This window comes from Ranitomeya imitator, chromosome 3 (genome assembly GCF_032444005.1).
Source record: "Ranitomeya imitator isolate aRanImi1 chromosome 3, aRanImi1.pri, whole genome shotgun sequence".
Classification (NCBI taxonomy): Eukaryota; Metazoa; Chordata; class Amphibia; order Anura; family Dendrobatidae; genus Ranitomeya; species Ranitomeya imitator.
Window position 1 is genome coordinate 722,549,181 of NC_091284.1, and position 20,455 is coordinate 722,569,635.

General features: G+C 34.8%; 1 protein-coding gene across 1 annotated transcript; it reads right to left on the bottom strand.

Moving 5' to 3' along the window:
* Nucleotides 1-1,210: 1,210 nt before the first annotated feature.
* On the bottom strand, nt 1,211-8,762 carry HOXC10 (homeobox C10). The gene is made up of 2 exons (XM_069760254.1): nt 7,948-8,762; nt 1,211-2,820 (listed from the first exon to the last, which is right to left on the bottom strand). The coding sequence occupies exons 1-2, from the start codon at nt 8,720-8,722 to the stop codon at nt 2,543-2,545; spliced, it is 1,053 nt and encodes a 350-aa protein (XP_069616355.1). The 5' UTR covers nt 8,723-8,762; the 3' UTR covers nt 1,211-2,542.
* Nucleotides 8,763-20,455: the final 11,693 nt, after the last annotated feature.

Here is a 20,455-nt window from a genome sequence, read left to right on the forward strand (position 1 = left end):
TCGGGCACTGGCATCCTTAGAGGCCCCCTTCCCATTACTTGTCGGGCACTGGCATCCTTAGGGGCTCCCTTCCCATTACTTGTCGGGCACTGGCATCCTTAGGGGCTCCCTTCCCATTACTTGTCGGGCACTGGCATCCTTAGGGGCTCCCTTCCCATTACTTGTCGGGCACTGGCATCCTTAGGGGCTCCCTTCCCATTACTTGTCGGGCACTGGCATCCTTAGGGGCCCCCTTCCCATTACTTCTTGGGCACAGGCTTCCTTAGAGGCTCCCTTCCCATTACTTCTCGGGCACTGGCATCCTTAGAGGATCCGATCACTCGCCCTCTTAGGAAGCCACTTGCAGAACATTAAAGGAAATCGTTGTTCTTGATGAAGACGAACTGACGTAATTAAGGCAGTTTCTTGTTGCCGCGTTAAAACAGCCAATCCCAACAACATGAAACTACCTAAACCACGGATCAGCTGGGTGACAAGATGCAACATCCACAATCCCTTGTCAGATAACAAAAAAAGGAGGGAGCAAAACATAAATAAAACAGAAAGAAATGGGTGTAATTGTTGGAATCTCCCTCCTAGGAGGCCATCAGTCCCCTGTCTACAGTCGATGCTGTCACTGGCAGTGCTGGCGGCAGCCTCAGGATAGCACAGCCTCACAGCCATTTCCAGATCTCCATCTCTCTCATTTACAAACCCTTAATAAGGGAAAGGGATGTGCTCCTCCAGCCCCCACTCCTCTCATCCCTCCCCAGTGCTCAGATCTCCAGCTCATCTAACAAGGTATCTCAATCCCATCCTGCCATGAGAGGAGCAGGCAGAGCTCAGCATTCACCACACTGTCATTTAACCTGTAGTTGCTCGGATGTAGACATAGCAATCACATAGACACAAATAGATACAAATCCAGAATACGAATGCATTCACAATAATAATAAAAAAAAATCATTATAATTATTACTATTCTCATAATGCAAAACATCAATACAGAATCCACAATCCACCCTGCAATGTTCTTTCTGCACAACTCCATAGTAGACAGCAAATCAATAATATATAAAGCAAGACATCTCAGCAAACTCTGTAAAGCCACATAATGCAGTGTAAGAGCCATACACAACCTTGAACCTCAGCTCCATTACTACCTATAGAGTGCAACAACAGTTAATAATAGATAAAGATATATAAAAAAAGCATGCAGTCTTACCTTTGTGTGTGCTGGACAGGTCTTTTCAGCCCTAGGATTGAGATGTTATCCCTTTGTCCTGCTTGGCCAGTGCTTGGCTTATTCCTTGCCTTGTACAGTGGCTGATTCTTTCTTAAAAAGAGCACCCAAAGCCATAAGAAGTGTGTATCCAAAGATTGCAGCACAGACTATGAGTCCCTTCCCTCTTCTGGAGTCACCTTTAAATGCATCTTTTACTGCCGCGGCACATTATATTTGCAGATCATAAAATCCACCTCCACCGCTTTAGCAAGACTGTCCTGACATTACTGTTTTATGACCTTGACTTATTGTGGTCACCTGGATAATATTTAAATCAGCGTTATATGCTCCCTCACTTATGTTCTCCCTGGCATGGTCTCCTAAAAGCCTTCCAATAATTAAAAAAAGAAGACCCCCAATAAGAATAGTGATATTAAAATAGATCTAAATATATAAAGAGCAAACAATGAAGGATGGCTGTCTGAGACCAGGCTGTTATTGAAATGCACTGCAAGAACAAGTCAAGTAATCTCAGTTCTAGGAAATTTATTTCTTTTTTTTTTTTTTTTTTTTTAGTCCACAAAGGAAAATACATGCAAAAATGACACATACATAGTGTATTTAAATAACAGACACGAGAAATGTATTTTTTTTTTAAGGATTATCAATACTGTCTTATTTTTTTTTTTAAATCTTACTTAAATATGCAGCGGACCAGATAAAGAAACTGCATAAGATATAGATTTCTATATATATTTTCTTATATAGAGAGAAAGTTCATAACTTCACTGCAAATTCTCATTTACAAACATTTAAAATTCGATTTGTCATTCGAGTTCCAGATACAATATACAGGTTACACTGATGTAAGAAAGCAAAGTTGTTGTTGTTTTTATATATATATTTTGAATTATTTTTTTTATTTATTTTTTTTTTTTAATTTTTATTTAAAGCATTGTTTGGAAGGGTAATGAGTTTTAAAAAAAAGGTCTCTCGATTTTTTTTTTTTGTGCTGGAAGTAAATAACTTAAATACCATTTCAGTAGCTGGCTCACTGACCATTTATACATAGAAACAAGGATGCAATATTTAATAGGATCATGCATTATACTGAAGCGCCTGTCCTTATGTACAAACTGTGGGCAGGGGTAGAAGGGGCCACCTAGTCTGGCATTCTGACTACCTGCTTTATCTTAAAGCGTTGCATTCATGACCCAGAACAATGTTCAGCTGAGGATTAGGTTTTGCTATTTATGCTTAGTCGTCTTATTGGTGGAGGAGAGGGGCCTAGGGGATGGTTTAGGATTCCGTAAGAGGATTTTTGAGTCTTCCTTCATTTTAAGTGAAGTTAAAATTTGATGTCAGTTCTCGAATCCGGTTTTCTCTGTTCATTTTCTTCAGTTTCATTCTGCGGTTTTGAAACCAAATTTTCACTTGTCTGTCTGTTAAGTTGATACTCTTACTAATCTCTAGGCGGCGCTCACGGGTCAAATACATATTAAATAAGAATTCTTTCTCCAGTTCCAAGGTCTGATGCTTGGTGTAAGGACACCGTTTCTTTCTTCCGCTCTTAGCTGTCAGCCAATTTCCTGCAGCGTTTTCTGCCTTTATATCCTCTGTTGAAGATAATATTTACATATAAGTATAAGAATATCCTCTGCGGTGTGGCAATAGATGCATCAGAGCCTGCAGCCTATGCTCTACCCACTGCTCCTACACATGGCACACCCCAGCAGTGCACAATAGCCACATTGCTGGGCACAAACCAGGGTTCTGGCTGATCATGGCTGCCCTGCCCTGTACCACTGGCTGCATGGCACACGTCACTGGGGGCTCATACTCAGTTATGCAGCAGAACCTTACAGCCTGCAGATCAAATAAACCCTAAAATCAAATAGGAACGATTTATTTCTTTTATTTATTTTAGATCTTGGAAACGTGTGTGAAAACACAAATAAAGTGTGTGAATATGTTTGTGTGTAGTGTATATACACATACACATATGTAGTGTATATAAAGATATATATATATTTGTGTTCCTGTGTTTATATATATATATATATATATATATATATATATATATACACACATATATATGCACACGTACATGTATGTATAAATAAATGTGTGTGTGCACGTGTATATATATGTGTGTGTATATACATACATACATGCACGTGTGCATATATATATGTGTGTGTGTGTGTATATATATATATAAACACAGAGGAACATAAACATATATTTATATTAATATAGATTAACACACACATATACACACACATATGCACACACACACACACATATATATATATATATATGTATGTGTATAAATATATATGTGTGTGTATATGTGTGTTAATACTTACTGACTATAAATTGTTTGTCCATCCATTCACTGCCTATACTGCGCTGCTGGAATACTTGTATTTATGCTTTTGTACGTTATTATTTATATTTCTTTACAGAAGAGAAAAGTGTTGTTGACCATGTGCACACTTGATAATAGTAAATTGTGCTTGATTATCCAGTGCAACACGAGGTTTAGCAAGTGCAATGGAAGTATATACATACATATGCATCATACAATTAGTATATATAATCATATGTCTGATGGCTAGACTAATATTTTATAGTATATATATATATATATATATATATATATATATATATATATATATATATATATATATATATATATATATATAATTATTATTATTTATTTATATAGCACCATTGATTCCAAGGTGCTGTACATGAGAAGGGGTTACATACAGGGTTATAGATATCACATACAGTAAACAAACCAACAATGACAGGCTGATACAGAGGGGCGAGGACCCTGCCCTTGCGGGCTTACATTCTACAGGATTATGGGGAAGGAGACAGTAGGTTGAGGGTGATGAGGGTGAGGTTGATATATATATATATATATATATATATATATATATATATATATATTATGCTATACAATATTTGTCTAGTCATCAGTGGACATTACATAATTTCAGGTTATTGATTTTAGGTACTTACTAGATATGCATATGTAGATAGAAAAGTAAATAATTACAGCCTACATGGGTCCTACATACGTCTATCTATCCATATATAATATAGAGATATGATAGAAAGATAGATAGATAGATAGATAATATATAGATTGTGAAACCCAACAGAGGTCCATTAGCGAATAATAATAATAATAATAATAATAATAATAATAATAATAATGTCAGCAGTCCCATTTCAAAAAGGTACAAAATTGTATTTTTTTCCAGCCCATGTACATATTGGCTTGGAATAAATATAATTTTCACCGTTTTGAGAAGGGATTGGAGACAGTTATTATTTTACACCCACAGTAGTCAAGTGGCCCAGACTTTATTGGTGTTTTTTATTTAATTATATCTGTTATCTATCTATATATATCTATCAATCTGTTATCTATCTATCTATCTATCTATCTATCTATCTATCTATCTATCTATCTATCTATCTATCTATCTATCTGTTACCTATCTGTTACCTATCTCTATCTATCTATCTATCTATCTATCTATCTATCTATCTATCTATCTATCTATCTATCTATCTATCTATCTATCTATCTATCTATCTATCTTACTGTTTATTTATCCATCTAACTATTCAGCTATTTATCCATCTATCTCTCTATCCATCTAATGCTCCATACCCATGCGTGTATTCGTACAATAATGATATACAGGAATATTTGTATTTTTGTAGTGTACAGACATATAATGGTGAGATCATGGTACAGCCAAACTCCAACACTCCCATTTCCCATGTGTGCACATGTGTATATATATATATACACGCACGCGTATGCATGACGTCAACTAGTATGTAACATATAAAGGATCTCTCTAGATATGGTGATAAATGCAAGTGTTCGTTAAAAAACGAAATTCTATGCAAGCCATACCCTTTTGTACAAGTACATGTATGCAGACACTCACATATAGTGACCTTCACATGTGCACACACTTGTATGTGAGACTTCAGTTGCATATTCTGTGTAATTCGGATGTAACGCTGTGTTCTTGTTGTGAAGGTGTAAATGATCCCCCATTAGGTCCTGGTATACATGAGAGCCTGTGTGTACGCATGTATCACTCCAGCTGCATATATGAGCACTTTGTGGACATGGCAGCCTGTGTGTTTCCGGTAAGGCAATGACTGCGGACACGTTTTGGACACACATGTGCATTTGTGTATTACTATATAAATGTCTGATGTGGGTTTTAATAGTGTATGATTTATTTCTGTGCGTTATTATGCTTGTACATTATTAGTCTATAGTTATAGAGTACTCACAATATATACAAATAATTGGAAGCAAGTGGCTCATGAATGTATACATCTATGTTTCTACAATCAGATAAATATTTGTACGCGTTCCTGTGGATAGCAGCCTGTTTCTGATCTGCATGTACTATAAGGTCCCATACATGCACCTAGATTTATAAATGGAAATATCAGGTTATAAGGCACAGCAATGTGCTGCCATGTTAATTCAGGAATTTACCCCAGGGCAATAATAGCTGCTACATTGCTGTATACAATCTTTTTGAGCACTGCTATAAGAACCCTCAAAGTTATAAAAGAAAAAAAGCAGATTGTATAAGCATCAATGTAGCTGTGTGCATGCAGCAATGGCACCAGAGCAGGAAATAAGCCATTTTACACCGGGACACAAACATTTACAGCAACTTTAGGACAACAAGGAATAAAAGCAGAGGAAACCATTACACAGCAGGCAATGAGTGCACACAGACAACAAATAAATGACCAACAATATAACAACAGCCAAGGAAGACCCACAAAAGTCTCCAAAACTAGCAGAAAACTACACCGGAAATAAAGTCCTAGTGGCTGCACAGCCCTGAAACGCGTGATTTTCTATTGTTCTTATGCTAATGTGCTGCAAATTAATAGAACATCTGGAACAGATCACCAATGGAACCTGGTTTGATTTTGATCTGTTTTCGTAAACTTGACTTTGCATGGTACAATAATTGCATTTTTGTATTAAAAATACACGTTTGTTAAAGAGAGAAGTACAAATAGATCATATTTGTGGGGTTTTTTAGATCTGAAAATTCACAATCTTAATGAACAAGTCCAGTGAGCTGCATCTCTACATAAACAAGTCCCAAAGCTTTCAGATCTTCCCCAGACATAAACATACGAGGTTCTCGTCCTACTATTACTACTGCTGTGTTTACTAGAGCAATGGCTGCTTTCCATTCTCTATTACACTGGATTTACTGATTTACTGCAGCCTTATAGTATTAAGCTGCACGGTTCTTTAATTTTTTCCCTGTTTGCTATTGGAATACACAAAGCACTATACAATAATATTTTCATGCATAGCTGCAGAGGAACACACGCAAATAAAATGAGGGCTACAAATGCACCAATAGAAGACAACATATCCCATATGTGCATGTATACAATATATTTGCCCACTATATATACTCTTTTGGGCAGTAAAATATGCAAGTGCTTTTATTGAGATAAATAGTGGCATATACATGGTGGACTGGAAATTAAGTTAAATCCAAATATGTTCATATAAATACACATTAAATTGGGAATAGATAAATAGATAGATAGAGAGATAGAATATAGAAAGAATGAAAGACAGAATCCATATAGATATTTAATAGAGAAATAGATAGATACAAAGAATATAGATATTTGATGGATAGATTCATAGATAGGTAGATAGATAGATAGATAGATAGATAGATAGATAGATAGATAGATAGATAGATAGATAGATAGATAGATAGATAGAATATAGAAAGAAGGAAAGACAGAATCCATATAGATATGTAATAGATAAATAGATAGATACATAGAATATATATTTGATGGATAGATTCATAGATAGATATGTAGATGGATAGATAGATAGATAGATAGATAGATAGATAGATAGATAGATAGATAGATAGATAGATAGATAGATAGAATATAGAAAGAAGGAAAGAAAATACATATAGATATGTAATTAATAAATAGATACATAGAATATACATAGATGATGGATAGATTGATAGATAGATATACAGAATATAGAAAGAAGGAAATATAGAATCCATATAGATATGTAATAGATAAATAGATATTTAGAATATTTAGAATATATATAGATCATGGATAGATTGATAAATAGATATATAGATAGATAAACATTGAATAGATAGATACATATTGTATAGATAGAATATAGATAGATATATAAAAACTACATAGATAGATGTATAGAAGAAAGAAAGAAAGAAAGAAAGAAAGAAAGAAAGAAAGAAAGAAAGAAAGAAAGAAAGAAAGAAAGAAAGAAAGAAAGAAAGAAAGATGCATATCGTTATGATCTGTCTATTTATCAGGGACATACACAAGCTGATTACGAATATTATCTCAAAACATTAACTACAAAACCGACAATAAAAGAAGGAACTGGAAAAAAAAAACTATAAGAAATATAGCAAGCCAGCAAATCACAGCCACCTGAACAACCAGCACATAATATCTATATTTTTACTTTGTCTAAAGTAATAGGCAAGTAGGAAGACAGGAATATAATTTTACAATGAATATTGAATTTGCACAGTGTTTTGCTTGCTGAGCCCGCACTGTGTGCCCTGGGTCCATGCAGGCAGCATCATGGAGGGCAGCATCAGGAGGGCAGCTCAGGAGGGCAGCAGGTCCCTTACCTTTGGCGTCGTTGTCGGAGTTGTCGGAGCTGGTGTCAGTGTGCTTGGCCATCTCCTTGGCTGCCTCTGGGGCAGCGAGCTTGGCAGCTGTGAGGCTCCTCTCTGTCTTGATCTCATTAGCTGAAGCGTTGCTGGGGTTGCTGCTCAGATTAGTGGCCAGGGTCGGATTATCCGTCTTGGTGTTTTCGGGGAAGCCCACCTTGCCCCCCGCTTGCTGCTGCTGCTGCTGCTCCAGGATTTCACTTCTTGGATCCAGACTTGTTCTGTTGTCAAAACTTGTGTCAAAGTCGCCGGCGCTGTGGCTCTTGTCCATGGCGTAGCCCTGGCTGGCGCGGTAGTAGCTGGGCACCGGCACCTCATGGTCGGCAGCTCTGGAGTCGGGCACCTGGTTGGGGTACAGGGCAGACTCGGTGGCATTCTTTGCCCTCTTGTCAGCGCTGTACATGCAGCACACATTCTCCTCCTTGACATTGGTGGGAAAGGAGCAGGAGGAGAGCTGTCTGGCAACAGGTTGCTCAATCCTATAAGTGTTTTTGGGGTCGCACCAGTTGTCCAGCTGCGAGAGGTAAGATGGGTAAGAGTTCAGAGACAAGCTGGGGTTATTCACTTCATCCCTTTTGGAAAGAGACGGGACAATTCCACAGTTTCTCATCATCCCACAGCTGAAATCGCTCCCAGACTGCATATACATCCCTTGGTTGGAGGAATAATTGTCTCCTCTGCAGCTAGAGTCCATCAAAAACGAGTTAGGAGTCACATTGCTGGGACATGACATTTTCAGAGAGGCTTTTTAAAGAGGAATACTACAGCCAGAGGCTGACATCTTTTTTTTTTAGGGAAAAATATCAGCACCATAATTATCCAGGCATTGGCCCCACCACGTGACTGTCAGGCCAATGAGGATTGAAAATGGCCTTGGTGATTCAGACGCAAATGACGTCACAAGGGTCAAGTTGTCGGGGAATTGTAAACGAAGCGTGGAGCAAGAGCGCCATCTATCCGACATTATCTGGTATAGCACCGGGCACCTTCAAGTTGAACAAAGGAGAGAACGCTGCAGTTTTGTTTACCAATGAACAATCGCAAGTCCAAAGAGAAGAGGACACATCCAGAGGTAAAGCCGAATTCCACACAAGTATTGTCTGCCTAGGGATCACGGCATACCCATCCTATTGTGCTCTAGCTTCCCTAACCCCCCTTTACCCTATACGTCCCCCCAAAACAAAAGTCAGCTCAAAATAACCCCATCCATCACTGTGATCGTGTACCGAAGCAACTTCACATCTTAAAATATCCCTAACTACATGTTCATTATATTTATACCTTATCCCCACAGCTCTAAGACCCCATGAAGCTAAAATACCATATGTAATGCTCAAAAGCTCCTTATTTTATTTAATTTTTATATATATTTCTTCTAGCCTGTATATATAGGTAGTAGAATTCCTCCCCTGCATCCTTTTAATTTCATGAGTTGCTCAGTATGGAATAGAAACCTTATCTAACTGTTCTGTATAATCTTCATATTCGATAATTAGAGCAATACCATCGTCCTTAAGGCAATAAAAGGAACAATTTGCTTTGCAGAACCAATAATTGATGCATCTCATCTGCATATAATGCTACCACCGTGCCCATTGTTACATGCCAGGTCCTGGTATAAGAATACTCCTCTAAGTAAATAAGATGTTGCAATACCTTCGAATTTCATTCCGGTCATGTTTTTTAATATAAGTATTTATGATACATGTAAATTTAACGTGATATATGTGTGCCGAATATGAATATATATATATATATATATATATATATATATATATATATATATATATATATATACTGTACACATATTATATATATACATATATTGTTTTTCATGTATTTGTGCCTGTAAGTCAAGGCCCCCTCAGGTAGTAATATTTGAAATATAAATATATAAAGCATTGTGTATATATATATATATATATATATATATATATATATATATATATATATATATATATATATTGCTACCTGAGGGGGGGGGGGGGCTCAGGAATACATAAAAACAATCAAGTAGAATGAAATACTATACTAGTAATAATATTAACATTTAAATTATATTGTGTATTATTCAGTGATACTGTACTGTATATAGCTCTTCAAATCATAAATGCTTTATCCTATATAGTCTCTCTTTAAGAAATATTTCTTTGTTCTACAATTAAGTAAAATAGAGTTTCTATAAAGGGAGAGAAAATTACCTATAATGCTAGAAGACTTATTTTCCGACAACTGCATTCACCTATTATTATTATTTATTTATTTATTTATTTTTTTGGTTGCTTATTTGTCAGTTCCTGTTCTGGTTTGAATTAGTTGAAAAGAAAGAAAATAAGAAAACAATTAGAAGATGGCTGAATACTTCCCTGTCTCAAGGACAACTCAATCAACGCCAAGTTGAGCCCTCCAGTCTCCCGGACATGCGTTTTCTGTAAAGACTCCCGGCCACAATGTATTATTTCTAATCTGTTATTACACTTATGTATATAGAGAAACATGGAGTATGTGGCTACAATGTTATAAGAGAAAATAAAGGTTGTGAGGCTTTACCTTGGAGATTCGCTGGGAGTTCATGATCCTCTTTTGTGAAAAGACAGACAAGTTTCCGCTGGCCTACCCTAAAAAGTATATATGGCCTCACCTATAGAAAACAGTAAAAGCCTCACTCCAGACGCCATTTGGCTTCCTTAGAAATCTATTTGAGACTTTATGGCCTCTATTTGTGTTAGTTGCTTTGACTTCTAAAACTGTCTGGAAGAAATCGTTTGGTTTTATGGTAAGCAAAGAAAATTCACATCATATTTATAAGCCCAGGATAAAAGTTTAGTATGGACACCATTATTTTTTTAATTTATAGAACTCCGAGAACTTGATTCTTTCTTATTATGGCATCTTATCTTTCTTTATTTGCCTTTTCGTACTTTACTAGTGCTAGAGAATAATTTATTATCTGTCCATTTTTTTCCAGTCATATGCGGAAACCCACAGTTCCAGTATTTTCCTGGAGGTTTGGGGATTGATTGGGTGGGAATGTGTGCACATTGGTGCCTGGCATTAATAACGTGTGTACATATGTATGTATATATGTGTGTGTGTATATATATATATATATATATATATATATATATATATATTAATATATATATATCTGCGCATGTGTATATATGTGTATGTGTGTATGCGTGTATATATGGGTGTATGTTTCCTCTCCTATAGATTTTAGAGCTTCAACTGATGACGTAGGAAGTAGATGGCTGATGTCATAACAGAATAGAGTTTTTTTTTTTTTTTTCAAACCAAATCAAATATCATAAGTTGTAATTTTATTTCATAAGTATATCTCACAAAGGAGTATTTTGATTTTCTGAATTGTATTAAATTATAGTTGAAGATGGATAGATTGACAGATAGAATGGACATGTATTGGATAGATAGATAGATAGATAGATAGATAGATAGATAGATAGATAGATAGACAAACAAAGAAAAAATGCAGCACCAGCAGCTTGGGTGCAAAGCCTCCCAGGTGCATACTAGTCCTCTTTAACAGCAAAAAAAAAAAAAAAACACACCTGGAAGCAGTACACAATATTGTGTAGAAAAACAAATAAACAAAAAAACAACTTAAAAATAATAATTCAATTTAATAGCCCAAGAGGCATCCTTTCCGCTCCAAATGTGAGCCTTTCCTCAAGTTCAGGGAAAGGCTCACGCTTGGGGCCGAAACGTCGCCTCATGTGTTATTAAATAGCTTTTTTTCTACACAATATGGTGTGCTGCTTCCAACTTTTGTTGTTGTTGCTGTAGATGGATAGATAGATAGATAGATAGATAGATAGATAGATAGATAGATAGATAGATAGATAGATAGATAGATAGATAATAGATGATACATACATAGATAGATAGATAATAGATATATAGATAAAAGAGATAATAGATAGATAATAGATAGAGAATAGATAGAGAATGGATATATAATAGATAGATAGATAAATAGATAATAGATAGTTAGATAAATAGATAGATAGATAATAGATAGATAGATAAATAGTAGATAGATAGATAGATAATGGATAGATAATAGATAGATAGATAGATAGATTATAGATAGATGGATAGATAATAGATGATACATACATAGATAGATTGACAGATAGATATATAGATAAAAGAGATAATAGATAGATAATAGATAGAGAATAGATAGAGAATGGATAGATAATAGATAGATAGATAGATAAATAGATAATAGATAGTTAGATAAATAGATAGATAGATAGATAGATAGATAGATAGATAGATAGATAGATAATGGATAGATATATAATAGATAGATAGATAAATAGTAGATAGATAGATAGATAGATAATGGATAGATAATAGATAGATAGATAGATAGATAGATAGATAGATAGATAGATACATAGATACATAGATACATAGATAGATAGATAGATAGATAGATAGATAGATAATACATAGATAGAGCCCATTATTAAGTGGAAGCGTTATTAATTTTCAAGTTAACTAGAAAATATGCAGGATTACACTACATCCTATCAAATCAACCAGTTCATTATTTTCTTTATGGAGAAAGCCATTAAACCCACAAGCAGTGTCTCCAGGAGACCGGATATTGTTTAAAGTTAAAAATAATTACTATTATGATAAACATGGATCATTAAAGTAGAAAGATAGAATATTCATCACCCTAAATAGAGCCCCCGTTGGGACAACTGCTTTCGTCTAATTGCACAATATAAATACCAAACATCATACATTACACTTGGAGGCTTTACAATGTATGGTGGCTCTTTACACATAGACCAGATCCACGTGTTGGCTGGTAGATTGGAGCTTTGCTGCAGACAAAGGGCCAATGGAGTAGGGAGGGGGGGGGGGGGGGCAATAATACTAAAATATTAATAGCTTCAGTACAGATCAGGACTTTCAAACAGATGCAGATTGGGAAATTTGACACCATAAGGGGCTCCAGTACCATCTCCACCCACCATGATCAATATATATCTGCATGCTACTCCTGTGCTCAGCTATATACACATAGAAGTTCATTGTCCCACTGTGTAGATAAGTGTGAGATGACATCTTGGTTTCAGTTTATTTCATCTACTCCAGTGAATCATGTTTATTATGCACCACCATGTAAATAGTGGATGAGGTGCCCCTGATACCAGTAGTGGAACCATTTAGTATAAAGTATCCCCAGTGCCCATTTGAGCTCTGTTGTTGTAAATGTATATGCAGCATGACTGTGAGCAGATCCTGGAGCCCACTACTCCTCTGGGGATGGAGGTGTCACTGACCAGCCCTTACATCCTGACATTAAACTATCATATTATTTGAAACCTATACCAACCCTTAAAAAGTGTATATTGATTGCACCCACTCCCTTCCATTAAACATTAAAGACTCTCTGCATCTTTGCATCCTGCTTTATTCTTTGCTGGTAACATAAGTCTCAGAATCACAGCACCAGATTATATTGCACTTGATCTTGCGATAAAATCTATTAAATGTATTTTTGCTCCACACTACGAGGGTTACAATAGGCACAGCTCGTGGGGATAATCTCAGGGTGTATTGCTCCATTCCATGAACCTCTGGACTCAGGCATGTAAATATCAGCAGTCAATCTAAATATATATATAAATAGATAGATAGGTAGATAGGTAGATAGATAGATAGATAGATAGATAGATAGATAGATAGATAGATAGATAGATAGATAGATAGATAGATAGATAGTAGACATATATAGATATGTATACATGTACACATCGCTCTATCTCTGTATATATATATATATATATATAAATAGATAGATAGATAGATAGATAGTATACACATCGCTCTATCTCTGTATATATATATATATATATATATATATATATATATATATATATATACATATATATATCCACTATCTATCTATCTATCTATCTATCTATCTATCTATCTATCTATTTATGTATATACACATAATATACACATGCATCGCTCTCTCTGTATATATATATATATATATATATATATATATATATATATATATATTTCTTTATCTTCTATCTATCTATCTTATAGGTCTATTAATTATTTTGATTTATTCATTATCCTATCTGTAGCCATATATGTTATTGTTGCATTGCAAGGTTTTAAATCCGATGCAGGTGGAATCAAATTGTAAATAAAGAGACACACACATATACACATATATATGATACAATATATTTTATTTACAACATTTCTACATTCAGATACTTTCGAAGTTTTAAGATAATTGCTTGTAATACTATTGAACAATGCAGCTTTAAGAAATGCTTGCGGGTGTGCCGGAAAAAAAGACACTATTAAATATATTTTATATTATTATTTTAATAGGAATATTATTTTTTTATTGGATAGTGTCATTTTTTAACATGTATAATTATATTAAATTAGTTAACCATAAAAAAGTTTATTGAAAAAAAAAAAAAAAAGAGTTAGTCAGCTGTGCTTTCATTTTTTTTGCACATTGATCGATTTTAATAAATACATGAAATATCTTTCAAAAATGAAAAGAAAAATAAACAGAAAATGACCAAACGTTTACAACATTACTTTACATTAAATATGGTGATTGGAATAATCACAGTTTAGACTGATAATGTGGAATTCGGGCCTTATCCAATTGCTGCACCACAAGGAATTAATTTATACGCCATAAAAGAAAGAAAATCATACAGGATGCTTTAGTATTTAGATTGTAATGTTAGCAGATAATGTGTGCGATGCTCATTTCTCTAAGTGTAGTAATGTATATTCATGGGCAGTGACACCCATTATCACACGGGACTTGTTTCCCAATTATCTTAATGTCCCTGATGCCAGTAAACTGTGGATACACAGAAAAGTATTCAGATATTCCTTGCCACAGAGAACCAGGACGTTTTCCAACCTCAGAGGCCCCCAAATCCTAGTTGTGGCTGCGATGAGAATATCACATTAGTGGTCTTTTTATATACTCAAATCAAGTCATTAATGAACACAATTAATCTCTTTGTGAAGTTCTACGATTATTTCCAAATCAAAACTAACTTTCCATTATTCGCTATAAACAGAGAAGAGGCCGCCTGCAAAGAATAGTGAAAACACTTGTTGAAAAAAAAAAATAAAAAAATAAATAAATAAATAAATATATATATATATATATATATATATATATATATATATATATATATATATATATATATATATATATATTGCATTTCTATTTCTTATCTTTCTAGTGTTGAACAGGGGGATAAAATAATATTTTGTGGCTCATGTGGTAGAAATAATACGTACAAATTATATACTAGCTTCATGTTTGAAAGTTAATCGAATGTATACAAGACTACACATACCTTTTCCAAAACATAAAAAAATCTAAATATGAAGACAAAAAATCTAAATATAATATAGAAAATCAAGACATAGATAAAGATAGATAAGACAGAGATGGATAGATACATAGATATGGGATAGATAGATAGATAGATAGATAGATAGATAGATAGATAGATAGATAGATAGATAGATAGATAGATAGATATGGGATAGATAGATAGATAGATAGATAGACAGATAGATAGATATGGGATAGATAGATAGATATAGATAGATAGATAGATAGATAGATAGATAGATAGATAGATAGATAGATAGATAGATAGATAGATTATCATTGCCTCACTATAGATACACACATGCATTTTGGAAGGCCAGAGCCTTGTGGAAGTATAAGTTGTAGATCCATAGGCGATTATTATTATTATTATTATTATTTTATTTATTTATTTATTTTTTTTTTTCGTAAACTAGTGACTATTATAGCAGCAATTACGCATTAAGGAAAGAAAAAAGTAAATCAGAACATTGCAGATGCAAGAATAAATACATACACCAAGAAATATAATATGAAAATAAATACAGATTAAAGTATAAACAAAAGGAGAACTAGGTAAATGGAGACACCGACGGCTTGTGTTCCTTGCTCTGGTGGTGAGGGGCCTGGCCTGGCACCACACACTGGAGCCACATCCCATTTGTGTCCCTTCAGATGTCGCAGGGGATATGGAGCTCGGATCCCTTGTCCAGTCCACAGCCGGAGAACACATCAACATTATGGCTGCTGTCCTCAAGTCCATTTGCCAAAGCCACTGCCTTCACCCAGGGATATCTCACATTCCAGTCTGCAGTCCTTCTTCCAAAACAAAAGAATGGAAGCATCCTGTGAGGGGCATCAGACACTCATCCCCCACTGATCGTCCCTCCACGTCTGGACAGTCCACACTGCACCAACGTCCCCCTATGTAATGGCTTTAAAACCTGTGCAGTCAAGTTTACCTCTCACAACTACTGAGCACTTGAGAATGAATGATGACTGACGGCCTGAGACGCCAGTGTGTGTGTGAGTGTGAGTGTGAGTGTGTGTGTGTGTGTGTGTGTGTGTATGTTTGTGTATATGTCTGTATATGTGTGTGTGTGTATGTCTGTGTGTGTGTGTATTTGTGTGTTTGTGTATATGTCTGTATGTGTGTGTATGTATGTGTGTATGTCTGCATGTGTGTGTGTGTATGTCTGTGTGTGTATGTCTGTATGTGTGTATGTCTGTGTGTGTGTATGTCTGTATGTGTGTATGACTGTATGTGTGTGTGTGTCTGTATGTGTGCGTGTGTATGTCTATATGTGTGTGTGTATGTCTGTATGTGTGTGTATGTGTGTGTATATGTGTGTATGTGTGTATGTGTGTGTATATGTGTGTATGTATGTGTGTGTGTGTCTGTATGTGTGCGTGTGTATGTCTATATGTGTGTGTATGTCTGTATGTGTGTGTGTCTGTATGTGTGCGTGTGTATGTCTATATGTGTGTGTATGTCTGTATGTGTGTGTATATGTGTGTGTATGTGTGTATGTGTGTGTATATGTGTGTATGTATGTGTGTGTGTCTGTATGTGTGCGTGTGTATGTCTATATGTGTGTGTATGTCTGTATATGTGTGTATGTCTGTATGTGTGTGTATATGTGTGTATGTGTGTGTATGTATGTCTGTATGTGTGTCTGTATGCGTGTGTTCGTGTTTGTGTGTATGTATGTGAACCTGTGTGCTTGCAGACATGTTAAATATTTATGTGCATTAATGTGAAGCTGTGCATGTTTGTGTAGTAATTTTACATGTATGTCTGCCTTTGCTTGAATAAAGGAACGTATGTGTATACTGAAAAAAAAAAAAAAATCTGTGTGTATGTATAAGACCTTGTGCTTCCGTGTAGCTATTATAAAACGTGTGTATTCATATATGTATGTATGTGTATATATATGTGTGTTTATTTTGAAATATGTATGTGTATATACAGTATGTGTGTATATGTGTACGTATGTGCATATATACAAATATGTGTGTGTGTATATGTATGTTTATATGTGTGTATGTGCATATATATATATGTGTGTGTGTGTTTATTCAGATATATGTATGTGTATATATGTGTATCAGTGTATATATATTTAAATAAAAGAATATGTGTGTGTGCGTTTATATATATATCTCTGTGTGTGTTTATTTAGAGGTGTGTGTGTGCGTGTGTGTGTGTGTGTGTGTGTGTGTGTATGTGTGTGTGTGTGTGTGTGTGTGTGTGTGTGTGTGGTTGTGAGTGTGCAGCTGCAGCCTCCTGCTCCATGTGCCTTCTCTCTGCAGGGCCCAGTGGTTGTCCATCACCACAGCCATGATGATGATGATGATATTGAATGTCACATGCCCAGGCAGTGAGGTGTGGCACTGTGTGATGTGCCTGTCACTAGCTTTCCACACGTAGGTCTCCTTCTCACAACTGGATAATCTTCTGCAGTCACTATTGGGAATGTTCTACTAGGAGATCACACACAAGAATGTACAGCGGGTTTTCATGAAGTGTTTGCTGCTTTCCACGTCACATAGGAAGTCCCAAGCAATTAGATTGCCGCTTATTAAGTATTACAATTCCGTCCCCTCCCAGCTCTACAATAAATGCTGCTGGGAGCTTTGCTTCTTCTCTCCTCCAATGATAGAATGGCAGCCAACACTGATATTTCTTCTTCCCTGGAATATTCACTGCGTGAACTGTAGGTAGTGAGATTTAGTAAATCTAGTAAAAGTTTTATACTAAACAAAGTCCTAATAACTTTCTGCCCTTAACATATCAAACGGTTACTAACAATAATAAAAAATGAGAATGTCTTAATCCCATGTTATTCATGTGAACTGACTCCAGAGCTTAAAATTATGTTCTATAAACATCACCTTTGGTTTAACATGCAGATTTCATCCTCCCCTCCCCTTCCCTTTACATCATTGGTGGGGATTTTTTTTTTTCACACTGATTCCTCTTTTTTTTAATAGTGTAATTGGACTTGACTTTACTGAAGTTCAAAGGCATTTAATATTCACTTTACTCTTAATAAAGTCACATGGACACCTGACAACAATTTTAGTTTTTTTTTTTTTTTTTTTGTTTTTTTTTGTCTAAAATGTGATGTGAGGCTTTCTGTAGGATGGCCAGTATACGAAAATCAGTATCTATCTATCTATCTATCTATCTATCTATCTATCTATCTATCTATCTATCTATCTATCTCATATCTATCTATCTATCTATCTATCTATCTATCTATCTATTATCTATCTATCATCTTTCTATCTATATAGCCCATATCTATCTATTTATCTCATCTCATATCTATCTATCTATCTATCTATCTATCTATCATCTTTCTATCTATATATCTATCTATTATCTTTATCTCATCTCATATCTATCTATTTATCTAATCTCATATCTATCTATCTATTTATCTCATCTATCTATCTATCTATCTATCTATCTATCTATCTATCTATCTATCTATCTATCTATCTATCTATCTATCATCTTTCTATCTATCTATATATCTATGTATCTATTATATATTTATCTCATATCTATCTATCTATCTATCTATCTATCTATCTATCTATCTATCTATCTATCTATCTATCTATCCATTCGATATCTATCTATCTTTCTAATCACTACCTCAATTCTTTTCATTGTAATGAATTTAAGTTAAAGGGAAATTGATTTTTCGTAGCATTCTAGGAGTTAAACGCACTTTCTTACTTGGCAGAGCAGCTCAATATGCTGTAAACTCCCACATGGTCTATAAACTTGGGTTTTACAGCTAACATTCCATTTCAGCTCAGAGAAACTTTGAACTAGCCCTCCAGATTTTTGTCAGTGATTTGGGTTAGAGCCTTGAAGAAAAAAAAAAGCAACAAGCAGACAAACATATAGGCGTCCATACTACTGGACCGCCCCCCAATATCTGCAGACACTTTCCTATTTGTTTACTGTTTACAGCGGAAGTCTCTGCCTATGGCCCCACAGAGTAATTAACAAAAAAATAAGCAGTTTAGTGCTCCAGTCTTTATGACATTGTCTAGACTGTTCTCTTTTGTCACTGCATCCTCAGCTGTTACGGGAATTAACTGCCCTACGTTTTGAGGTTGTTAGTGACATTTTATTATTTTTCAGGCTCAAATTGGGAAGAAAGAAAGAAGGAAAGAAAGAAAGAAAGAAAGAAAGAAAGAAAGAAAGAAAGAAAGAAAGAAAGAAAGAAAGAAAGAAAGAAAGAAAGAAAGAAAGAAAGAAAGAAAGAATTAAAAAAGGAAAGAAAGAAAGAAAGATGGAAGGAACGTTAAAAAAAAAAAAAAAAAAAAAAAAAAACAAAACAAAGAAAAATAAAGAAAGAAGGAAGGATGCACGGAAGAAGGGAGAGAGAGAAAGGACAAAAATAAAGAAAGGAAGAGGGAAAGTACAAAGGAAAGAAGGAAGGAAAGAAGGAAAACAAAGAACAGATGGATGATTGATAGATAGAAGATAGATAATAGACAGATAGATAATAGATAGACAGATAGATAGATAAATAGATGACATAATTGCAGACGTAATTCAATTTTAAATTAACAGAAAAAAAAAATAATAAAAGGAGGACAGATTGGAATTGCTCGTATCATATATATATGCACTCATGATCGACATGTGGTTGCTTACAATACATAAGTGAAATGTATTTGTGTAATGTGTGTAAGTATATATATATATATATATGTATATATATATATATATATATATATATATATACACACACACACAAAAAGTAAAATAAAAGTCATCTTTCCCGCGCATTGTTTCTGGTTTCTGTGCAGACAGTTCTAATGTTTTGAAAGCCTAGTCCCAGATGTCTGAACTGAAGTATCGGATTTGTATTTTTAATCCTTTGGACTATGTGGATTACTGACCAGGGCCTACATATAGTTATATGTAACACACGTGTATGTAGATACAGTAAGGCCACCATTATACGAATTGCATCAGTTTTTTTTTTTTTTTTTCAGGTAAAACTAGGA

Bases quoted from the DNA above. Each gene is read 5' to 3' on its own strand.
- HOXC10 (XM_069760254.1), bottom strand. From the start codon at position 8,722: ATGTCATGTCCCAGCAATGTGACTCCTAACTCGTTTTTGATGGACTCT. The intron at 2,821-7,947 runs GTAAGGGACCTG...TATCTTCAACAG, and splicing joins CTCCGACAACGACGCCAAAG to AGGATATAAAGGCAGAAAAC.